At 43.3% G+C, this 20,242-nt stretch overlaps 1 protein-coding gene across 2 annotated transcripts in view; it reads right to left on the bottom strand.

Moving 5' to 3' along the window:
* lasp1 (LIM and SH3 protein 1) overlaps positions 1–19,825 on the bottom strand; it is a 34,892-nt gene extending 15,067 nt beyond the window's left edge. For both annotated transcript variants that reach the window (XM_069676034.1, XM_069676035.1), the window contains exons 1-2: positions 19,541–19,825; positions 5,719–5,813 (exon numbers count right to left, since the gene is read on the bottom strand). In XM_069676034.1, the coding sequence (XP_069532135.1) occupies positions 5,719–5,813; positions 19,541–19,609 (164 nt within the window). In that variant the 5' untranslated portion in view covers positions 19,610–19,825. The remainder of the gene's footprint in view (positions 1–5,718; positions 5,814–19,540) is intronic.
* Between the last annotated feature and the right edge of the window lie 417 nt (positions 19,826–20,242).

Genomic DNA, 20,242 nt, shown 5'->3' with positions numbered 1-20,242 from the left:
CGGCCGTATTTGACATAAAGTGCTGTTAAAAAAAGATAGAAGCCACTTTAAAGAAAACCCAAAGAGCAGGAAGCCGAACATAAATGTTGGATGTAAAAAACAGAAGCAGAAGTTGATTGAAGTTGGCTTTTAAAGCTCTGTGATATAAAACAAACCCAAGCACTTGATCCCCGCTTGTATCCATAATAACACGTGCAGGTGTGTGCTCGCTCAAAGGTGGCTTTTACAGCTGCTAGCACTCCCTTTTCCTGGAGCTATCTGCAATATTATGATGTAGCGGTTAGCTACGTTAGCAGCTGAGGCAAATGAAGCTACTGTTCATTGTTGAGGGATATCTGATCACACACTGCATCTTCTTTTTAGGTTTGAGCTGGGGTCATGTCCTCAGGCTAATGTCCTCATGCTAATGAGTAGGACAGCAGTGTTGTCTTTTTAGGGACTGTCCCTTGATCAAAGCTAGGAAGCTAATAAAACATAAATTTTCTGGAGCCGTTTGTCGTCTGGTTTGTGGTGGAGCACACTTCCTTTCACTTTGCGCGCTAACTTGGCTGAAGTAGAGGGTGTGTTTTCATACTACACTCCCCCACAACCAGCATCTGTTATCTTCAGTGCGTCTTCAGTCACCGTCCTTGCACTTAAGGGTCTGTGAATTGCTATACAAACATACAACAGGGCTGCAGATACAAACCGAGTGACTCAGTGGGATCTTGTAATGTGTGTCTGTTTGTGTGTGCAGCCTGAGCCTGTTTGAGGCTACGAGTGAGTCACAAGAACACTCATCCATGTGTCAGGTTGTATAACGAGGTAATAAGTCGCAGACGGGAGTCAGTGACACATGCACAAACTCAGTTAGCCCTTGTGAACGCTAAAGAGGGAGTGATCAAAATGGTGGGAGGTATCGCTGAGGTGGAGGAGTGAGGAGGCCACGCATGTGTAATATCAAACACACACACACACGCACACACAAACCGCCTACTGTGCAGGAGGAGACGCCTGTTCGCATAGTGGAACCAGGGGAAGCTGAGGCCGGCTTGAACCTGTGAGACCTGAAAAGGTTTTAATGCATCATTCAAAGGAAATATTACATCCAAGTGAAGAGGAAACATCAAATGAGTGAACAAGTTAGATTCAGGAGCAGGTGACTGCAGAATGTGGACAGATCTCATCAAAACACACACATCACAATAGAGAGGCTATGGTTGGTAAAGGTCAGGGACGGATATTGCTTGAATTTATTGCTTTCAGTTTCAAGTCCAAAATTGTGTGTTTTTATAAGGTCAAATGTTAAAATAAGAAAAAATATCTTGTCCCTGAGGAAACGCAACTAAAACAATCACTACAGTCGTGGAAGTTTCCATCTGTGAACGTAAAGCTCAGACCAACTCAAAGAAGCTGTTCTGCTGTTAAACACGCCGGCGCCGACGTGTGGGAATCTTTGCTGTTTTCCCAACGATAAGTTAAGTGTGTGTTTTGGTTAGCGGAAGTGGCTACGGTGGCTCCGCCCACCCGATCTCTACCGCGCAGCTCTGGCTCCAAATGACGTCAACATCGCAAGATGGTAGCGCCCGTCACAGGGGGGGATTTTGGCTTTAATTTCGTACAATGAGAACAGATGGAGATGCATCGTCTTTATACACAAACACTGATTGTGAAGTAGTCAAGTAGAAAGATATGCATTGCCATGTTGACAGGTTGATGTGGTAGGTTTCATTTAATCAGTTTGAATCCAGTGGAGTTGTTCCCTTTGGCGAGGCAGGTTTAAGACACTACTGCCTTGACTTCAACTGAAAAACCAAGATGCTCCGTCCACTTCTTATACACAGTGTATTTTTGGAAATAACAAAGGGTTACACTCTTTAGAAACCCAAAAGCAGAACCAAAAGTATTTTCCACGATTACCTGCTACATAACATTTTAGATTCAGTTCTAATTTAAAGCAAACTTTCAGTTCTCAACCTCGTAGTGGCAGGATTGATGTAACGTTGGGAAATAACAAGAGAGCCGTCTGCTGCACAATGACTGGCAGAATCCATTATACAACGAAGCTCATGTATCAGAGTTAATTTGATGCTGTACAGTCTGTCTTCTTGTTCAGGCTCAAACAAGCCCATTCCCAGACAGAAACATCCCACAGCTGCTTTCAAAAAGCAGGAAGTAACCAGCATGTGTGTGTTCGTGCCACTCTGTGAAAGTGGTTATTTATCATCATTTTGTCAACAAACCATAATTAAAGATAAAGTTCAACTATAAATGTTGCCACTAAATCAGGACATTTGTGACAAGATTTAATAACACCACATTGATGTTTAAATTAATTTCAGACTATTGGTCATTAAGGCAGCGTCCTACCAATCGCTCCTGCAGTCTCAGGGGGAAATTAAGATGTCTACTTATCTGCCCTCCTAAATCTCCCACAATCCCCCCTGTGAGTCCAGCATCTAATCAGGGATGAGACTCTCAGGGAAGAGGTGGGTGGGAATAAAGAGAAAACAAACAACGCCTATATCAATTACTAAGGACGAATATAGAGGAGTACAGGAGATAAAGCAGTTATCCCACAGAATAATAACAGAGGAGGCAGCCTGCATTCCTCTCTTCAAGCAGGAGTCTCGTCCCCCTGATGATGTTTACTCGAACAAGACTCGTTTAAAACAAACGGAAAGAGGCAAAATAAACAGGCTCTGAAGGGGCGCGCTCCTGCTGGCTCGGGCAGCGGAGGGAACGTCGGAAGCAGGAAGGGGAAGAGGAAAGGACACTTTACTCTGATGGAAGGACGACACCTGCTGTAGGAGGTTAAGGACTTGATGGAGACATGAGAGACTGGAAGCAGGGAAGGGTCACTTTGAGACATCTGATTTAGGATAACAAGATTTTTACGAGTCATGTATAAACACATTATAATTATACTTCCAATCAGGTGTTTGCACGGATTATGGCTAATTAGACGTTTGCTCAGGTTGCAGCTGGGTGTAGCTGTGCTGGGGATTTGCTGTGGACACCAAACCCAGTACTCTTACATGAATCATGAAGGTAACATAAGATGTCAGGGAGATGTCGCTTAGGTACATCCACAACAACAAAGATGGGGAGGAAATTAGATAAAACAATTATTTAATTTAGGCTGCATTAGTTTCAGTTAGTTCCTGGTTATTGATCTAGTTGGCTTACAGGGACACAGCGAGGCTTTTCATACTGTGAGCTGGGTGCACTGAAGTAACAGATCAACACATTTGGTTAGAAATTGGATGTACTCAGGGTTTGTCGCCTAACAAATCTAGTGACTAATAAGTTGCTTTGTTAAAATTTTCTCAGGATCAAATTGCAACATTTAATGGAGTTGGAAAAATTTCACCCCGAGAGAAGAATGTGCGATTATCCTGAGTGGTGTGACAATATTTTTGAGCTTTAAAGTTGTAATCTCGAAGATTTCAGTTTCGTTCTCTTTGGAATAAAGGGTAATTGCGGGACGTCCACGGTTGGCTCCGGTTGTAACTTTTGATTTTCCTCGCTGACGGTCGCTTTCCTTTTTACGCCGGGAACACACCGGATGCCGAAGCGCTGCGCAACGAAAATCGCGCGCGAGCCGGAGCACTTCCATTCACACCAGACGCGCATTTCTCCGCGCCGGTCGACAAGCGCCTCTGCCCCTCACCTGTCATTTACTCACATTTGGAGCTGTTTTCATGTGTTCATCATGCTCTCTCTCTCTCTGTTTGCGTGTGTGTTTTGACAACCCGCCCGCACCCCCTATAGCCAGTCCACTTTGTGTCTCTCTCTTTCTTGTGTGTGCCTGTGTGTCTGTGTCTGTGTGTCTGTGTGTGTGTGTGTGTGTATCTTCATCTCTCTCGCGCTCTGTTTAGATGCTGACAAATATATAAAAGCACACAAATATAACATCGCATTTGTCAATCGCGGTATTTTATTTTGAAAATTGTTTTAATTTTGAAAATTGACTGGATTCTCTCATTGTTTCATGTGTGACTTCCTGCCAGGATTGACGCGATCGCTCGCGGCTCGCGCAAAAAATAGACCAGACGCCGAAACGATCGCTGCAGGGCGCGAGCCGGCCGCGGAGGTGCGCGCCGCGGCGCGCCTGGTGTGAACGACACAATCGGTTGACATGGGCGCCAAAAGGAAACTGGCTCCGCTTCTCGGCGCTTCGCGGCTATTCGCGGCGCTTCGCGGCCGGTGTGTTCCCGGTGTTAGACTGTTTGCCTTCATCTGAGCGTCGAATTTGTTTCTTTTTCTTTGGATTTTCACTTATTTTTGAAGTTGTATCTGTAGTCATCCATCTTTTCTTTGTTTGTTCAGCCATAGTAGATTACTGTTACTGTTCAGAGACCGGAAAAGCAGCCGCTTAGCTCCGCCTACCCTCTCTTGCAGACCAACCACCGCTGGGTGATGGAAAACGCGTCACTAACTGGGCGCCGCTTGTGATTTTTTTCAGCGAAAGTCGCCACAGACACCCAGTCTGTAATACTGCAAATGCAAAGGCTTTCATCAGTGGGCCGTAGGCTCAATCACCATTGTGTTACCTCATTCGACGATAGAGACTCAATTAATCGAATATCTTTGGGTTGTGGATAAAAAAAAGTCAGGTTAGAAAGCTGTTTTGGACTTTGGGAAACACTGATATTGCTTCCATTTATATTGACCAAACCAGTAATCAATTAATCGATGAAATAATGATTGGATTAATGGAGAACAAAAAATAATGTAGTTAAATGCAGCCTTATTTCATGAATATAAATCGAATCTGTCACATCCTGTTGGTGACGGTTGTTAGCTAGCTAGGAACACGCTGTTTATAGCTAATAGATCATTTCAAGAAACTCCAGCTGCCGACTTGTAAATTGCTTTGCATTAGTCTGAATGCATATTTAGGCTACGTCAGTAACAGTGCAAACACATCTAGGTCCAGACAGAAGGACAAGGACATAAAATGTTCCTTGAAAATGTTCCTTTCCAAAAACACAGACCATGAAACAAATGACTTCACCTGGTATCAATCATAAAGGGCAGCCCAACACTATGGAAAACAGCCGTCCACATCACAACTTGCACGCGGCTATAGATTTTCCACCGGGGCTGAGAATGACAAGGCTTGACGTCTTGATTTGTTTCTCTGGCAACAAAACGTCAATTTAGGCAAAATGCAAAAGAGCTTGTCGGAACATGTAGCAACGCCTTCTCTCTTCATTCCCTCTCAGGACATGCACTCACCACCCAACTCTCTCACACACATAAAACACACACACTCAGAGAGAGGAGGAGAAAATCATTAGAAGTAATGGCAGAGGGAGATTCCATGGATTCCTGATGAGCCTTTAGTGTGTGAGTATGTGGTGAAGCGTGAGTGGACACGCTAGTTTTCTGTGTCCGCCTGTGTCACTGTAGAGGAACTTTAGGAATTTCCTTTGTTGATACCCCCCTCCCTTCCCCGATGAGGAGGAGGAGGGAGGCACTTTCCCACACCACATATAGGCCTTTTCTCTGAGGGGGGAGCTGGATAATCACTGATAAACAGCAGAGGAGGGAGACAGGGGCCTTGGTTGGGTTGCAACATGAATACACACATTTAGAGAGTCCTATTTCCGTCTGTGGACAGATTAAACACTGCTGTCAGTGTCTTTGGGAAGCAGGCTGAACCAGTTGAGTCTGAAAAAACATTGGACATGCTCACTGACACACAAAATGATGGCTTTGGGGACAACTTACGCATTGCAGTATGGTCTCTTCTCGAAGCCTTTGTAATTCTTCATGCTTAGAGTCATTTTGCAGACCTCGCAGCTGAAGCATCCTTTATGCCAGTACTGTCAAGAGACAAGAGAGACAGAGGAGAACCGTTAGAGAGGGAGAGATCACCTTATTCAGGATACAAAAGCACAGCTTACCACTCACACACACACACACACACACACACACACACACACACACACACACACACAACACCCGTACTGGCACAGGAAAGCTAATTGAATGAGTAAGGCCAGGACTACTTTTTATTCCCTTGAGGTTTCACAGCCACAGGCGCTTGATACAGACAGAAAGAAGAGTGACTGTTAGGACTTTCTGAAGGGTGAAGTAATGTGGACACACAGCAGTTTGTGAATGCTGGCACTGAACTGTTGCAAGAAACCAAAGTCCCCTCATGCTCATTTAATCTAATCTGGTGCCATCCAGTTTTTACACTTTTATTTTGATCAGAGTTTGTGTTTTTATGTGGGCAGAATGTTTGTTTATACAAAGAGAGAAGTTGTTTTCAGTCAGGGCTTTGGATGCATTTGATTGGTCAGCAAGTAGGGTTACACGATCGAATGATCTCAGGATAGGGGTAAAATTTACATGTAAGACTTGGGGCTGCACAATACATTGACGCCATTATTGACGTGCTCCACCCGTAGAAAACTCCTAAACAAACCGCCACTCGCCCAGGGGCGATCGAGAGGTTTAGGCTTCACTTTTAGGGGAGCTGGCGTGTCATGTCATGAGCGCCTACCTTGCAGCGGCAGTTAAGAGTGGAAGAGTAAACAACAGAGACCTGTGTGTCGGTTCAACAAGTGACCATGTTAACTGGTGATTGTTGTAGTTACAGCAGCTGTTGAATTACGAGCTAAAAATATACTCTAAGTTACGCCTCGCGCTTTGAACGCTGCTTGTTGTTGCGCTAAAACAGGAAGAGAGTAAGTGACTCATTCAACCAAAACACCGATCCCCTGAAACGGCTCGTCCTCGGTTCTTTGGAGGTAGTTTCGGTTTACAACAAGTGATGATAAGCAAGAAAAAATGATGTGCAAAGAGTGCATGAAACCTGTGTCTGCCGCCGCAATGCAACACAACTCGTTTTTGTTCAACCAGCTGTAAAAACAGCACCCACTGGTCAAAAAACCCGCTAACACCCAGCTTTTTTGTTCAGTGGGAAAGGTTACAATCGGCACTCAGACATGGGTCATTATCGCCTCGGCTACTTGTCATCTCAGCTACAAATTGCGCCCGTCTCCGTCCGAGCAGCGCTCGAACATCGTTCTAAATTTGTCAGTGCCGAGGCAGAATGAGTAATAGACATAACCTAACCACCATAACATCTTCACTGTTTACTAACCCTGTCTTCGGCATGTTTGTGATGTCAGATGGTGACGCAGCAGAAAAGAGACCGAAAGGAGTATACTCCACCGGCATTTATAGGCGAGTCTTCCCGGGTCTGACAAACCTGCGTCAACGCGCTAATTTTGGTGAGATACGGGTTTATGGAGGCCAAGAGGAATAACGTCGCTACTCCCCGTCCTCGTCCAGCGTCAAGGCAGACGGTGATGCTTTACAGCACGACACCCTATCCACCCAACTCCCAAAGAAGCACAGAAATTACCAATGATGCATGATTAATTATTAAATTAATATTGTGATAAATATCGATATAGAAACATATGATCACATTTTTGGCCCGTCATGTCTTCAAACCACCTTTTAAATCTCTTTCTAACATCTCTACATGTTTCTATAGCTCCTCCATCCATCTCCCTCCCTCCCTCCCATCCGCCCTCTCGCCTCCTTTTCCTTTTCCCTCCTGGCACTGGGCTGAGCTGCGGCCTGAGGGTTCAAAGAGGGATCGAGGGAGGGGAGATTGGAGAAAACTGGAAGGAGGGAGGAAACATGAAAGGAAGGAGCTGGAGAGAGCAATAGGATGTAGCGAACAGGGGAGGGGTGGCCGAGGGAGAGGAGACGCCAGAGAGTGAAGCAATGATCTGGCTGCTCCTGCTATCGTCAAGGGAAGAGAGGGAGGAGTGCAAAGACACGGAAAGAGCTAGAAAGAATGGGAGGGAAGGAGAGACAGAGTCCTTATTAACATGGCCTCAGGGCGCTCTGTCATCCCTCACGTTCTTTCTCCCACTCTTTATCACTTTCTCCACCAATTGCCCGCACACTAATCTGACAAACAAACAGCGCAGATTCAAAACAGGGGAACACAAAGCACAACATCTCTTTCTTAAGGTTTCCCTCACAAACACATGCACGATGCAAGTTTGATCCCGCGCGGTCTTCTCGGGATAAGAACCGAGCTTTACTGACAGAATTATTCATCACTTCCCTTCATGCGGTGATACAGTATGATAATAAAGCATGTGTTACAGCACTGATACAGAGCTGGCAATAAATCAGCAGGATGTTGAAGGTGACTGTCTGTACAGTCATGGCAGCGCTATGTATGGAAACATGACCAAAACGCAGCACAATGAGCGGTTCACATGCTTCCTTTATCGGACAAGAATATGGCTTCAGGCTGCATTTAAGAACAGTCTCGTTTGGAGTTTGGACCACCCAGGGTGACGACAAACCAATGTATGTGTGTGTTTGACATGGGTGTCTGTCTGTAGCTGTGGGGCAGCAATATTGTACCCAAGGCGTACAAAAGAGGAGGTTCACAGCGAGCCTGGGCCCTGTTCGGCATGGCTGTGATCCCCGGCCAAACACATTCGGCCAAGCCTTCGATTGCAAAGTCCTTATCCCTCTACAACCGAGCCGGAGCCTGAGGGAGTTGCAGATGGACACATCATGTTTCTCTTTCCATTGCTCTCCCTCTCCATTGTTCTGGCTAGCACTGCAACGGCAAATCCCCTTACAAACAATAACATACTGCAGGCAGATTCCATTTCCTCCTTCTTCAGCTGATCTGCAGCTGTGGTGGCCGCCATCTTTACATACTGTCTGCTTCATCTACTTGTAGAGCAGCAGCCGAGTATATGCTAGCGTTAGTCCCTTCTCCTTTCTACAAATAATAGTTAACCAAGGATTAACAGAGCAATCCTAACAGAAAAGTGTGAATAAAATGCTGTTGGGAAGAAAAGTGAGGCTATCAGCTGAGCATGGACTTTGATACTCTTGTTGTTTTCCAGAGTAAATATTGACCTTGGATCTGTTCCAGAGAACGAGCCTGCTGAACTCAAGTGTTTAGGGAACCAATCCTCGCCAAACCTGCTAACCTACATTTCACCACGGCAAGCCTCCCACCTTCAAATGGATAACACGACCCTCTGGGGCGAATAAAGGTCAAACTGTTCGAAGTAAAACACCGAATGGATCAACCATCAAAAAGCGGACAGCTCTAAATAAAGTTGCCAACCCTAACAAAGGACACAAGTGACTGTCTTTGTGCACATAGTGTAGGGCTGTACCCAACCTTGTGAAATCAGAATTGGCGGTTCAATAAAAAGTATTCATTCATTTTTTTCAGTTGAGAAACCCCAAACTCAAATATCAGCTTACACGAGGGTCATGTTTTAATACGATTGCGTCACAGCGGCACATTGAAAGCTGTCCCAATTTGAAGGCTCCTTCCGATGCGGCTGACAAATACGTCCTCCTTTTCCCGGACCAGGAAGGATCCACAGAGTTCATCCTTTGCGGCCTGACGTAACCCGAGATTCATTGCGCGCCAATTCAAATGAGATGGCAGTCTCTTACGCGGCCGAGGAATACACTTTTACATGTAAAACTTCAATCGGATAGCTAGCATTACACATGTTAAAAAACAAAAGGGACCTTGAAACAAATTATCTTTAAAATAATAGGTTAAGTTACGTGACGTTAGTTATGTTAGCTAGTTAGTTATGTTAGCTAGCAACAGGATTAATGTTTGGTGATGCAAGGGTAAGGGTGGGAACAGCTGCTGACGCAAACAGGAAATCCTCCGTAGACCAGGCCGTCTCATTTCAGTTCAGCTTTGAGGCTCTATGCACGCTATGAATGGTGCAACCTCCGTGGACTGCCTCCTTCGAAGGCTGCAGGACACAGCTACAGTTTTCAACAAGCACAGACTATCAACCGGACATTAACACATTTTCAGGCGACTTCTTTCTTTGTGTTTCCCGTCACTGTCATCTGTACCTCTACTATTTCACCAGATGAGGGATTTAAGCCAGCTTTTGAGCTAACGCTGAGCTTGCAGATCTGCTTCCAGCCCCTGAAGCTACGCCAAAGAGCGTTGACAAGACACATATTTTTACCATGGAAATAATCAATTCAGTGTTTTTTACAGATTTTAAACAACACAGCTGTTTGTTTTAGAGAAGAGGAGATCTCTTTGAATCATTTGACTCTCTATAAATGCTCCTTATTGATGACAGTGCAGGAATCCTAACATAAAACAAGCTTGTATTAGAACCTTCTGTCAAAGCGTCTGCCTAGGAAGAGTTTCAGAAAAAGGCAGATTTTTAACATGAAGCTGCTTTATTCAGGGTTTTTACCAGTTTTCATTTCTGAGTCCATTTGTTTCGGAGAGGAGGACACCTCTGCGGATAATTTTGCTACCAGTAAAACCTTGCGAATACATTGATCTGTGCATGACACAGCTAAAAAAAAGTGCAGATTAGACTGAAAAAGTGTGAATCATCTCGGGGTCTCCTCGACTGATGATCCTCAAAGCAGACTTTTCTAGTTAAGTGTAAATATTATCGCTTAAATAAATCACTGACATGTTAAAAATACAACCTGGTGAACTCTTAGTTTAAATTAGTATGCATGTAGCTGCTGCAGGCACCATCTGTAGCTGTATGGCTGCTGAAGACACACATTTATATTTTCTGCTCAGCAGCGGTTACAGTTTCCCACAGATAAAATCAAATGTGCATAGAGGTGAAATTTAATCACAAGTGGTCACTTGAGACACATTTGAGGTGCATTATAATGCCAGGCATGAAGCGGCATCCATTTGAACCCAGACAAAACCTGAATATAGAGGATTATATTTAGCCCTGGGGCATATTTATGAAGTCCGGGATTAAGCTGAATAGATGCCAAAGGGAAAGGAAGGGACAAACGCAGATGTGGGGGCGAGAAACATCCCAAATGTGTGTAACAGAGGCCGTGCAGCAGTTAGCCTTGTCCAGCTCCAGGAAAACCTGGCTCTCGGGTTCCCAGCCGGGATCTGGCAGTCAGCTGGAAAATGAGGACACTGCAGAGATGGAGCCCTAGAAATAAAACACACTTAAAAAAAAAAGCCAGCACTGTCTCCCTGTATCAGCGCAGCTCAGGGGCACGTGTGCATGCGTGGGTATTAACTATGTGTGTGTGAACTTGCGCTGTATGTAGGTTATATGTTTAAGCGCATGATGCATGTGTGTCAGCAGGGATCCAGAGGCTCCAGCCGAGAGAAAAAATGCTCAGTCAGCCTCGTCGCTCCCTCTTGCTGAGGACCAAATACAATTTGGTCTGGACAAAAAGCCTGGAGCTATCGGTGAGGTGAACACAGCGTTCAGACAGCATGTATGCACACACATCACAGACAGAGGACGGGTTAGTGAGATATCTGACCAGGAATGTGCTCTTACACTAAACGCAGACTGATGGGAGACAATTTGGTGTCTGGCTTAGGGCATTTGAATTCCACAGGGCTTTTCATATGTGTGTAGTAGCGCGTAGGCTAAACAGGGAAGATTTGTCACTTTGTTTCGCTTCCGTTCACAGAAAAATAGTCACAAAAACATTGTTGATTTTAATATAAACTCTGGTTAGAAATATCAGGACTTAGCTGGTGTTATGTTCTTCACTGATTAGACGATATAATTGCTTTTTTTTGATGAAAAAAATAAAAGGTCTCCTCAATCTATAGACCGTGTTTGATGGATATTCACAGTCCATTCTTCGGGTAATTACCAAATTAAGCGTCAAGAGGCATTTAGCGCCTTATACCACTAAAGGACATCCCTGGGGACCCTGATGAAATGTCTCATAACTCCTGGTCAATTGACTTCACTCTAAACCACTTTGTTTCATGCTTTTAGAGGCTTATTAAACCCATGGTTTGAAAGATACTGTGACGGCTGTTTGACTCAGATATATAGCTCAAACCAACAGTGGCTTAATGAATCAAAAACACCACACACACACACACACACACACGTTAGGCCAATACAGCAGCTTAGTGTGTGTATGTGAGAGAGTGGAAGATTATTCGTGCGTAAGATATGCCTAAAGACAAAGTGCCCACATCTGGCTGGTGCTAATAAAGGAAACTATAACTCATTAAAGCACGCTGGTTAATTATTAGCTTACCTGATGCCATTAATTTTTACCCAGGCTGAGGGCTTTGTTGTTTGCCAGCAGGCAGACGGTGATTTAAACAGACACTGCTATGCTAGAGTAGAGTATGCACTTAACACACTTTCCGAACCACTTCAGACTGCAATGTGCACTTAGTGACACACACACAAACAGAGAAGCTGCTGCACCATCAACGAGACATTAAAAATAAAGAAGCATAGTAAAACTGAGAGATGAAGCACAGTTAAGGTGAAATGTCAGAACACTTCCGCCATGTCAAAAATCATCTGTATAATTCACTTTACACAGTGTTCACTCATGTTACTGTTTCATGTTTGTAGAGCAGAAACCATGGTTTCTCTGGCTCCTGTGAGGGGTTTTTATCTGGTTAAGAAACAGACGAGAATGAATTATGATTACTCTATATGACCTACAAAACCAGACCACCAGTGGCGAGGCTGATTATTTCTATATAGTTATTTTTAATGCCTGAAACCGCTGGCGTGGGGTAGGTGTCAGACGAAGTGGTTGACTGCACGCTGCAGATATTTAAAGTGAGTGATCCATATCCAGGGGTCGACAATAAGCACAATTTTCCACTGGCACTCCGGGCCAGTAACTTTACAAATTCACTGGCCCTGCCATTAAAACCACTGGCCCTAAAATAATCTGTTATTTCGGTATTATTTTAACGTCAAATTTTGTTTCTCTGTAAGGGTTCTTATTAATGAATATGTGTTCAATTGTGGAACTATTATAAAGTCATAAAAATAGTCCTGGGTATAAAGAGGCTTCTTTTACCACTCTTGGTTCAGCAACCTCTGAGACCTGCATGACGTGGTAGTAATAGATTGATTGAGTATGTTACCTACCATTACTGACGTGTCAAATGTATGTTTAATTAGCGTGATCAGCCCGTGAGAGTAACTTTTTGAAACGAAAACTTACCGTCTCGTGCTTACTGTAGCCGTTAAAGGTAAACAATCCGCACCACGTCCACTCTGTGAACGGTCTGTTTATGTAGCCACAGCGCTAACGTGCACCGGGACGAGGTGCCGCTGATAACGGGAATACACACACTTATTGTCACCTCACGTAACTGCACGTCTGCCTAGGATAATCCCGAAGGTGCATCTGTGATGGCAGGAGCGTCACGTGCATGTTGTCAGTTTACAGGCAGGTGACTGACACACAGACTCTGCATGCTCAGCGGTCAGTTTACTCTGTGCTCTCATTAAAAGCTGCACTATGTGATATCAGACGGACTTTTCCTGTTGTTCTATGTGTGGGAAACACTGCTATGGGTGTTAAGTGGCTCATCAGCGTTGGGGGAGGTAAATCTCCCTCGTGTGTGTATGAAAACTAAAACGTGTGTTTATACTAGTCTGCGGTAGCTTGCTAATGTCAATTAGAGTGTTCTAGAATGACAGCTGCTCTGTCGTGAGTGCAGAGAGTAGCGTTTAACGTGTTGACAGCAGTAGCCAAAGTGCCTGCAACGATGCTGACATCGGACTGAGATTACCGCAGGGTACTGTGTAGAAAGTAATTCGTCCCGTTCATCAGAACTGTGAATCTCGGGAGGGCTACTACATTGTTTGTGGGCTTGTAGATCCTACTGGCACACAGGGCCAGTTAAATAGTTAATCTACTGGCCCGGGGGGGTTACAAACATACCATCGGGCCACCGGGCCAGTGCTTATGTCGAGCCCTGCATATGACTGTTAAAGTTTAAAGTTAAAGACAGAAGAGGTACGGTTTTGTCCACAGGGGGTGCCAAAATCGACACAATCCGAAAGTTGCTCACAGGAGCTTTAATTTAATTATTTAATATGTATTTTTGGAGCACCAGAAAATGGCTTGAGTTTCATGATATAGAATAAATGTTTAGATTACAGCGGAAATATACATTGTACACTTGAGCTTCCTGTCAAGGAGTACAGTGCTCACAGACAACTTCCAGTATATATATATATATATATATATATATAACATAGTCTCTCACCTGTCTCGGTAAGTGGCTAGCTAGCACCAAAGAAAGTTTAGCATAAATTAAACCTTCACTGATACTTAGTCTATGGTTAGCTCACTTCCAAACCATAGGAAGAAGAACCAGTTTTCTTTCGGTTTATAAAGTTAAGATTAATTTAAGATTCAAGTCTTTATTGTCATTGTGCAAAACAGTGAAGCATCTCCCTGAGCTGCTTAATGCAGATAATATAAAAGTAGTATTAAGAAACACGATAAACAATAGAATAAAAACATGAATAAAATATATATTAAAATAGTCTGCACTTGTTTAAACATAGTGTAAAGTACAGTTTTGTTATATATCTGTAATCTACCAGTGACAGAGATCTGTAGCTGATTTAGCTTATTGTCCTGTGACAAGAAGTCTTTAGCCCCTCTGGTTAGTGCTAAATATCTTTTACCAGTTTGGGCAAACTCTGCTGTAAAGAATTATAGTGAGACGTGGTGGTAACTTTGTAACGGTGCATAAAACAATGCGTTATTTACTCAACGCAGGAGATAAATTACACAGCCCTTTTCCTAACAACCATACTTTAACCTGAGCTTTTCTGGACACTTTTTGCTGACAAAATAAACTTTCCAACCTGCGGACAGCATAGCTGTACTGTGTGCACATCCTAGTCATACTTTAACTCACAGGCGAGACTTGCTTCCCATAAGCCGAACTATGTCACATGCATATGTTACCCACAAGCCCGCCTTCCTCAAAAGAGAAAGCTCAGCCTGTTGCACTAAAAATAGATCTAACAAACAAATATAACGACAAGGTGCAACTACAGAATGGAGTTTACGGGTTTCATTTTTAGTCAGCTCTAAGTGTTTGGCTTATAAAACTTCCTCTTTGAGCTTCCTTTACAATATTATTCTATTTAAAGGCAATACAACAAGTAAAGCTGTTTTACATTGGAAAGAAGTTCCTGGTTGCTCACTGTGGAGTCAACACCTCAGCTGATTTTGACTGTAATGTGTGTTTGTGGTCATTAAAGGGAGGTGACTGGCGCTGGTTGGACAGATTCGTCACCTCTTGTTGCTTCGGAGAACATGAATCAGCTCCCAGAAATAATCTGTCTAAATATATGAAAGGCGCGATACAAATGCCTCTAAAAACTGGGGTCAGAGGAAAAGCGTCGCCACTGGGCCATCCGAGAGCAAAAGCAGACAAAATCCTCCTATAAAATAACTGTATTTGCATAATACTGGAATATAAACAGGAAGGAGTTTGGTGATTACATGTGGCACACTGTGACTTAGCTCGGGGTTTATGATGTAAGCTGTAAAGACTGTACAGAGCTGTACAACTCAAATTCTGTACTCTTCTGACCTTTAACCCTCTATTACAGTCATTTCCTGGGATTGACGCAGCAGTACAATTAAGGCTCACATGTTAACCGGAAACTCCACAATGAAGCCAAATATCATAAAATATACATAGACACAAGTCTGTTGTAATCGTGGGCAGAACTACAGCATGTGTCAGATGGATCAGTGGGTGAAGCAAATGATGTATGAAATGAGATTACTACACACGCTCCTGTAAATGACAACCACGTCTGAACATTTGAGATCATGTGAGCCAAAGTGCAGCCGCTATTTTTGCTAACTATCCAACAAAATACGCTGTTATTCCTTCCTGCAAACATGTAATACGATATGACTCCAACACAGTTCATTTTATTTCAGTGGTCTGTGATTGATATAAGACATTATCACTGAACTATTTAATAGAATTTGTTATATTTTTATCAACTCAAAAAAAACAAACAACCAAAATATGATTTAACTGAACTCCTCCCGCCATCTACCGTAAAATTTGGTGTAGAAGACGCACTTTTAATAAAAAAAATTTCATCTAAAAAGTGGGCTGCGTCCTATATACTGGTGCGACCAATATACCAGTATAAAACGCAGAGAGAGGTGTGGTATTTTACCCAGACAATAGCGCTATAATCTAGCTAAAGTTGTTGGTTGTTAAGTGGTGACGTCACACCTCCGCATTAAACCGTTTCCGGGTCCAAGCCGCTATAACATCTCCTATTTACAACATGCCACAGTGCTGTTTTGTGTTTTCCTCGCTGTTTAAGCTAACTTAATTGTTGCTAACGCTTCGTCATAAACATGCACCATCGTGATCGCCATTGCAGCCGCCACCCTCACAAAAATGGACATTACCGTAGGCTCCCAGCTACCGCTAGCTAGCAGGATTGCAAACACGAAATGGCGAAAACAGATGGTAGGCTGTAATTTGTGTGTGTTTTAAATGAAAATAAATTGAAATAGTGTTGAAATAATTTTTATACACGTTTTTATTAATAAATAGCGATAGAAAACCCTTTTCACTATGGGATACCCCTAAAACTGCTTATAAAAAGACTGCTAATATTCTTATATTTCAGTGCGACTTATATAAATGTAAATAAAAAGCTATTTTCCTTTTAAAACAAGAAAAAACCCAGGCTAGACCTCACTTTCATTATGTGCCATATTTCCAATGTTTATGTGTAAAACGTACGCTGGATAAGGCTGCACTTCTTTTTTAGGTGGCAGGCCAAGTTTTGCTATGTGTCCTGAGTATTATATCTTGTAAAAGCATTGTTTACATGCGGCATGTGCTTTGCCTGTCGACCCATCTTTCTCCAAAAGGCAATTATATTTTACACTGCTAATTTTTTCCGGAGAGGGGAGTTAATTTTAGGGCCCAAGAAATAAATTGTTTTTCTGCTATTATCAAGCTTTTCCTTGGCTGCTTGCCATCATGTACCTGGCGCTTGGTTGGAAACAATGACACAGAGGCGCCATGGGAGTTTTAAAATAAAGGCACATCTTTAAAACGACGTATGGATAGATGTTTTGTATTGATAATATTGAGTACTGATCCATATTGATGTATCAATAAACCCCTAGTTAGTATTATCAGTGTATTATCATTCATCAAAATGTTTTAAACCTGATAACATATTCATGCCAGCAGAGATGTTAGTACTTCAACCGTAGTTATCGGGATGAGCTGTCAGATTACACAAGTCAGTTTGTTGCATTATTTATATACATCTACATTAGAACACTACATATAGCTGCTGATTTACTACCTGGGAACCAATAATGCTCCCTCATGATATACAGCATAAAGGCTCCTGAGTCAAAGCTAAATATTAATAAATCTTTCAAAAGGATGTAGGAGGACTGCGTCTCCTCACCTGCATGTAGGAACAGGCTCTGTGATCCAGGCATATATGATGTAGACAGCACGTACAGATAGTAAGTACAAAGACACTCCAGCAGACTCGAGTGTTTCAGTGAGAGATGAGCTTTGAGCTTTCACCACTCCACACAGATCTCCCCATTTATCTTGAAAACACACGCTTCCTGAGTGCGGAAAAAGGCTGTTAATCTTATAGTGGCACACATTCAAATCACTTCACTCCTCCAGACATTACATACGAATCTAAACGTGCCCTGTTTTACCTTTACGGTTGACATACATGGCACTGGTTACAAAGGAAATTGCTTCCTTGTTACTAGTTTTATTGGCTGCAATCCAACAGCTGCCATGAAATCAATCTACAAAAAGTTACTTTGATAGATATGAGCTTGGTCCACATATGCAGCTCTAAACACATTACTATCAAAAAGCACTTCAAGGACTGAAGGGAAGCCAAACAACAAGGAGAAACCGTCACCAACATGCAACCAAAATTCACTTCCTGTCTTTACATGTGCTCGGCTGCCCGCTCCTTCTGCTGGGCCCAGCCCTGCTATACTGGAATGCAGCTGACAGACAAACAAGCCTCTGTGGCTCAGCGTCTCCACAGAGGGATAATATAGAAGGAGACTATCAGGTAAAAGGTATCCATCGATGGCTGAGAATACCAACGTAGCTGCTTCACCTGAGCCAGCCTAGCACACGGAAAATTCCCGAGCGAATGTGGCCTTAAAACAAACCAGAAGGGCAGTGTGTGGGTGTGCCACAGAGAAGGAGAAGGGGAGGTTGTTTTGGCGTGTGTGAAGGGGTGAGCGCTGATGCGGAATGGCAGCAAAGACAGACGGCAGGCTACTCTCCTGTGCTCGGTTCAGAGCAGGGAGACACAGCAGGCCTCTGACAGAGCACGTTTTATGGGAGTGTCTGTCTGCTGGAATGCACTCTTCTTCACTCTGCTTCAGGCCAGATTCCACAGCACATTCAGGCTGTACTTGTGGCAATTTGATTCTCATCAATACCAGCCTCCTAATACGACTCACATTTCTAGGATTGGCAGGCTTTTGTGCATGAAGATGGCCTGTGAGGTAAATCAATTCCAGTCCGAAACACTTTGGGAAAACATTAGTCATGGTGCATTCAAGAATACATCCATGCAGCTGAGCAGTAAATGCATCCAATCAAGAGCTGATGTTACTTCAGCTAATGTGCTTTGTGTGCTCTTTCCCCACCTTCCCCTTCTGTCAACCCCAACAGATAAGCACATCTTGACAGGGATTGATTTTCAATAGAGGTCCATTAGACAAATTATCTACTTGCCTCAAACCATGCTTTAGTAAAAATACATAAACATTGCTCTTCATATGCCAAACACTTCAGACCCCACCCATCAAGCATGGTAACTGTGTATAGTTTATTTTGCTGCAAAGTAAATGAGTAGTTGAGAACAGTAGCATTTAATAAATGCAATAAGCAACAAATGATCGTCACCTTTACCTCCTTAAATCTAACAGGGGGCACAGAAACAAGATTATTTAACTAAAATTGTTGCCCCTGTTTGAATTAGTGATCTCAAAAGAGTCAATGTGGGTAAAATTAATGAGATTACCTCCTCAACTGAGATTATGCTACTGCCTCTGACTGGAAACTAATCTAGGTGGCTGGACTAATCATACCTGACTTGGATTAGCAAGTGAATTAGACACAGGCACGTTACAAATCAGTCCACGCTGCTGCCCTAAGCAGTACAGGACACGGAAAGCTTGGTTATAATATAATTATTCAGGAAAGGAGCTCAGAGGTGCTGTGTTTTAAGTGTTTGTCAGGTAACGCCTCTGTAATTTCGAGAGAGGTTACAGACGTTAGCGAGCGTTGTTCTTCAAAGCAGAGGTGCCAGCCAGGCCCAAACCGACCTCGTCTGGCGAAAGCGTTGAGGCGCTGGTTTAGGCTCAATCAATATTATAGCCTTAAGCCATTGTCTTAAATAAAATATTTAAACTCTGGGTTCTTAAAGTAGCCCATAATCTTCAAAATATGTCGTAATTTTGTTTCTGTACCGCGCTCTCGTGCTAGCGCCTTCCAGACGTTAAGCTAGCCGTTAGCTTGCCTTGCTAGCGAAATACCTGTCCTGTTGGGATGTTCGATTCATTCACAAAAAATGTGAAGGGTGTCATTTTATACGAGCACAGGAATGGGTGCAGTAAGGGTGCAATGTTTGGAAACCGTATTGGGATTGTTTGTAAAAGAAGAATACAAAGAAATACGATTTACTCATGTTCTTACCTTGTCCAGACAATTCACTTTTTCCGTGGGGTAAACGACTAGATTACATCTGCCACACAACGGATTCATGTTGGAGGAATGCTCTTCTTGCTAGTTAGCACGGAAACCGCCGATGATCCTGGTTGTAGCCGTGTACTGTCGAGTACACACTTAAAAACTAGCTACAGTGAACGATTATGATCGGTCCCAGACTAACACTAATCTAGTTGTATGTGGCAAATCCAGGAGATTGTTGTTGTCGTTGTAGCCGCACAGCTGGCTGTCAGTCCACTAACCAGACACGGAAAGCGCGCGCCCGCTTCCCCCCTCTCCCTCCCTTCCTTCCTCCCTCAGTTGCGCGTGCCCGAGCAGAAAGGGAAGAGGCAGTGTGGGAGGTTCAAATTCAAAAAGTAGGGTTTAATCATATTTTCTGAGGAAACACAACTAGAAACCATTGAACTGAGCCTGCATTACTTGTGTATTGGTTCAAAATTAAGCAACAAATTATTGTGTAACTGTAAAGAAATTCAATATGCATGATGTTCATGTGCAACACATCCGTCCTCGGCCCATCTGTGCTTGCATAGCAAACTCATGCGATCATCTTTATTGTTGCAGGTTTGGAGGGGTTTACCAATCCAGTGATCACATTTTTACACATCTGCCACGTTCACTGCATGCCCTACTTGATTTCCGTGAGAAATATTTGGGTTAGGATGACAT

This window comes from Semicossyphus pulcher, unplaced genomic scaffold (genome assembly GCF_022749685.1).
Source record: "Semicossyphus pulcher isolate SPU_LCO1_2020_fin unplaced genomic scaffold, fSemPul1.0.p SCAF_25, whole genome shotgun sequence".
In the NCBI taxonomy this organism is placed as follows: Eukaryota; Metazoa; Chordata; class Actinopteri; order Labriformes; family Labridae; genus Semicossyphus; species Semicossyphus pulcher.
This window is presented reverse-complemented; position numbering and strand designations above follow the sequence as displayed.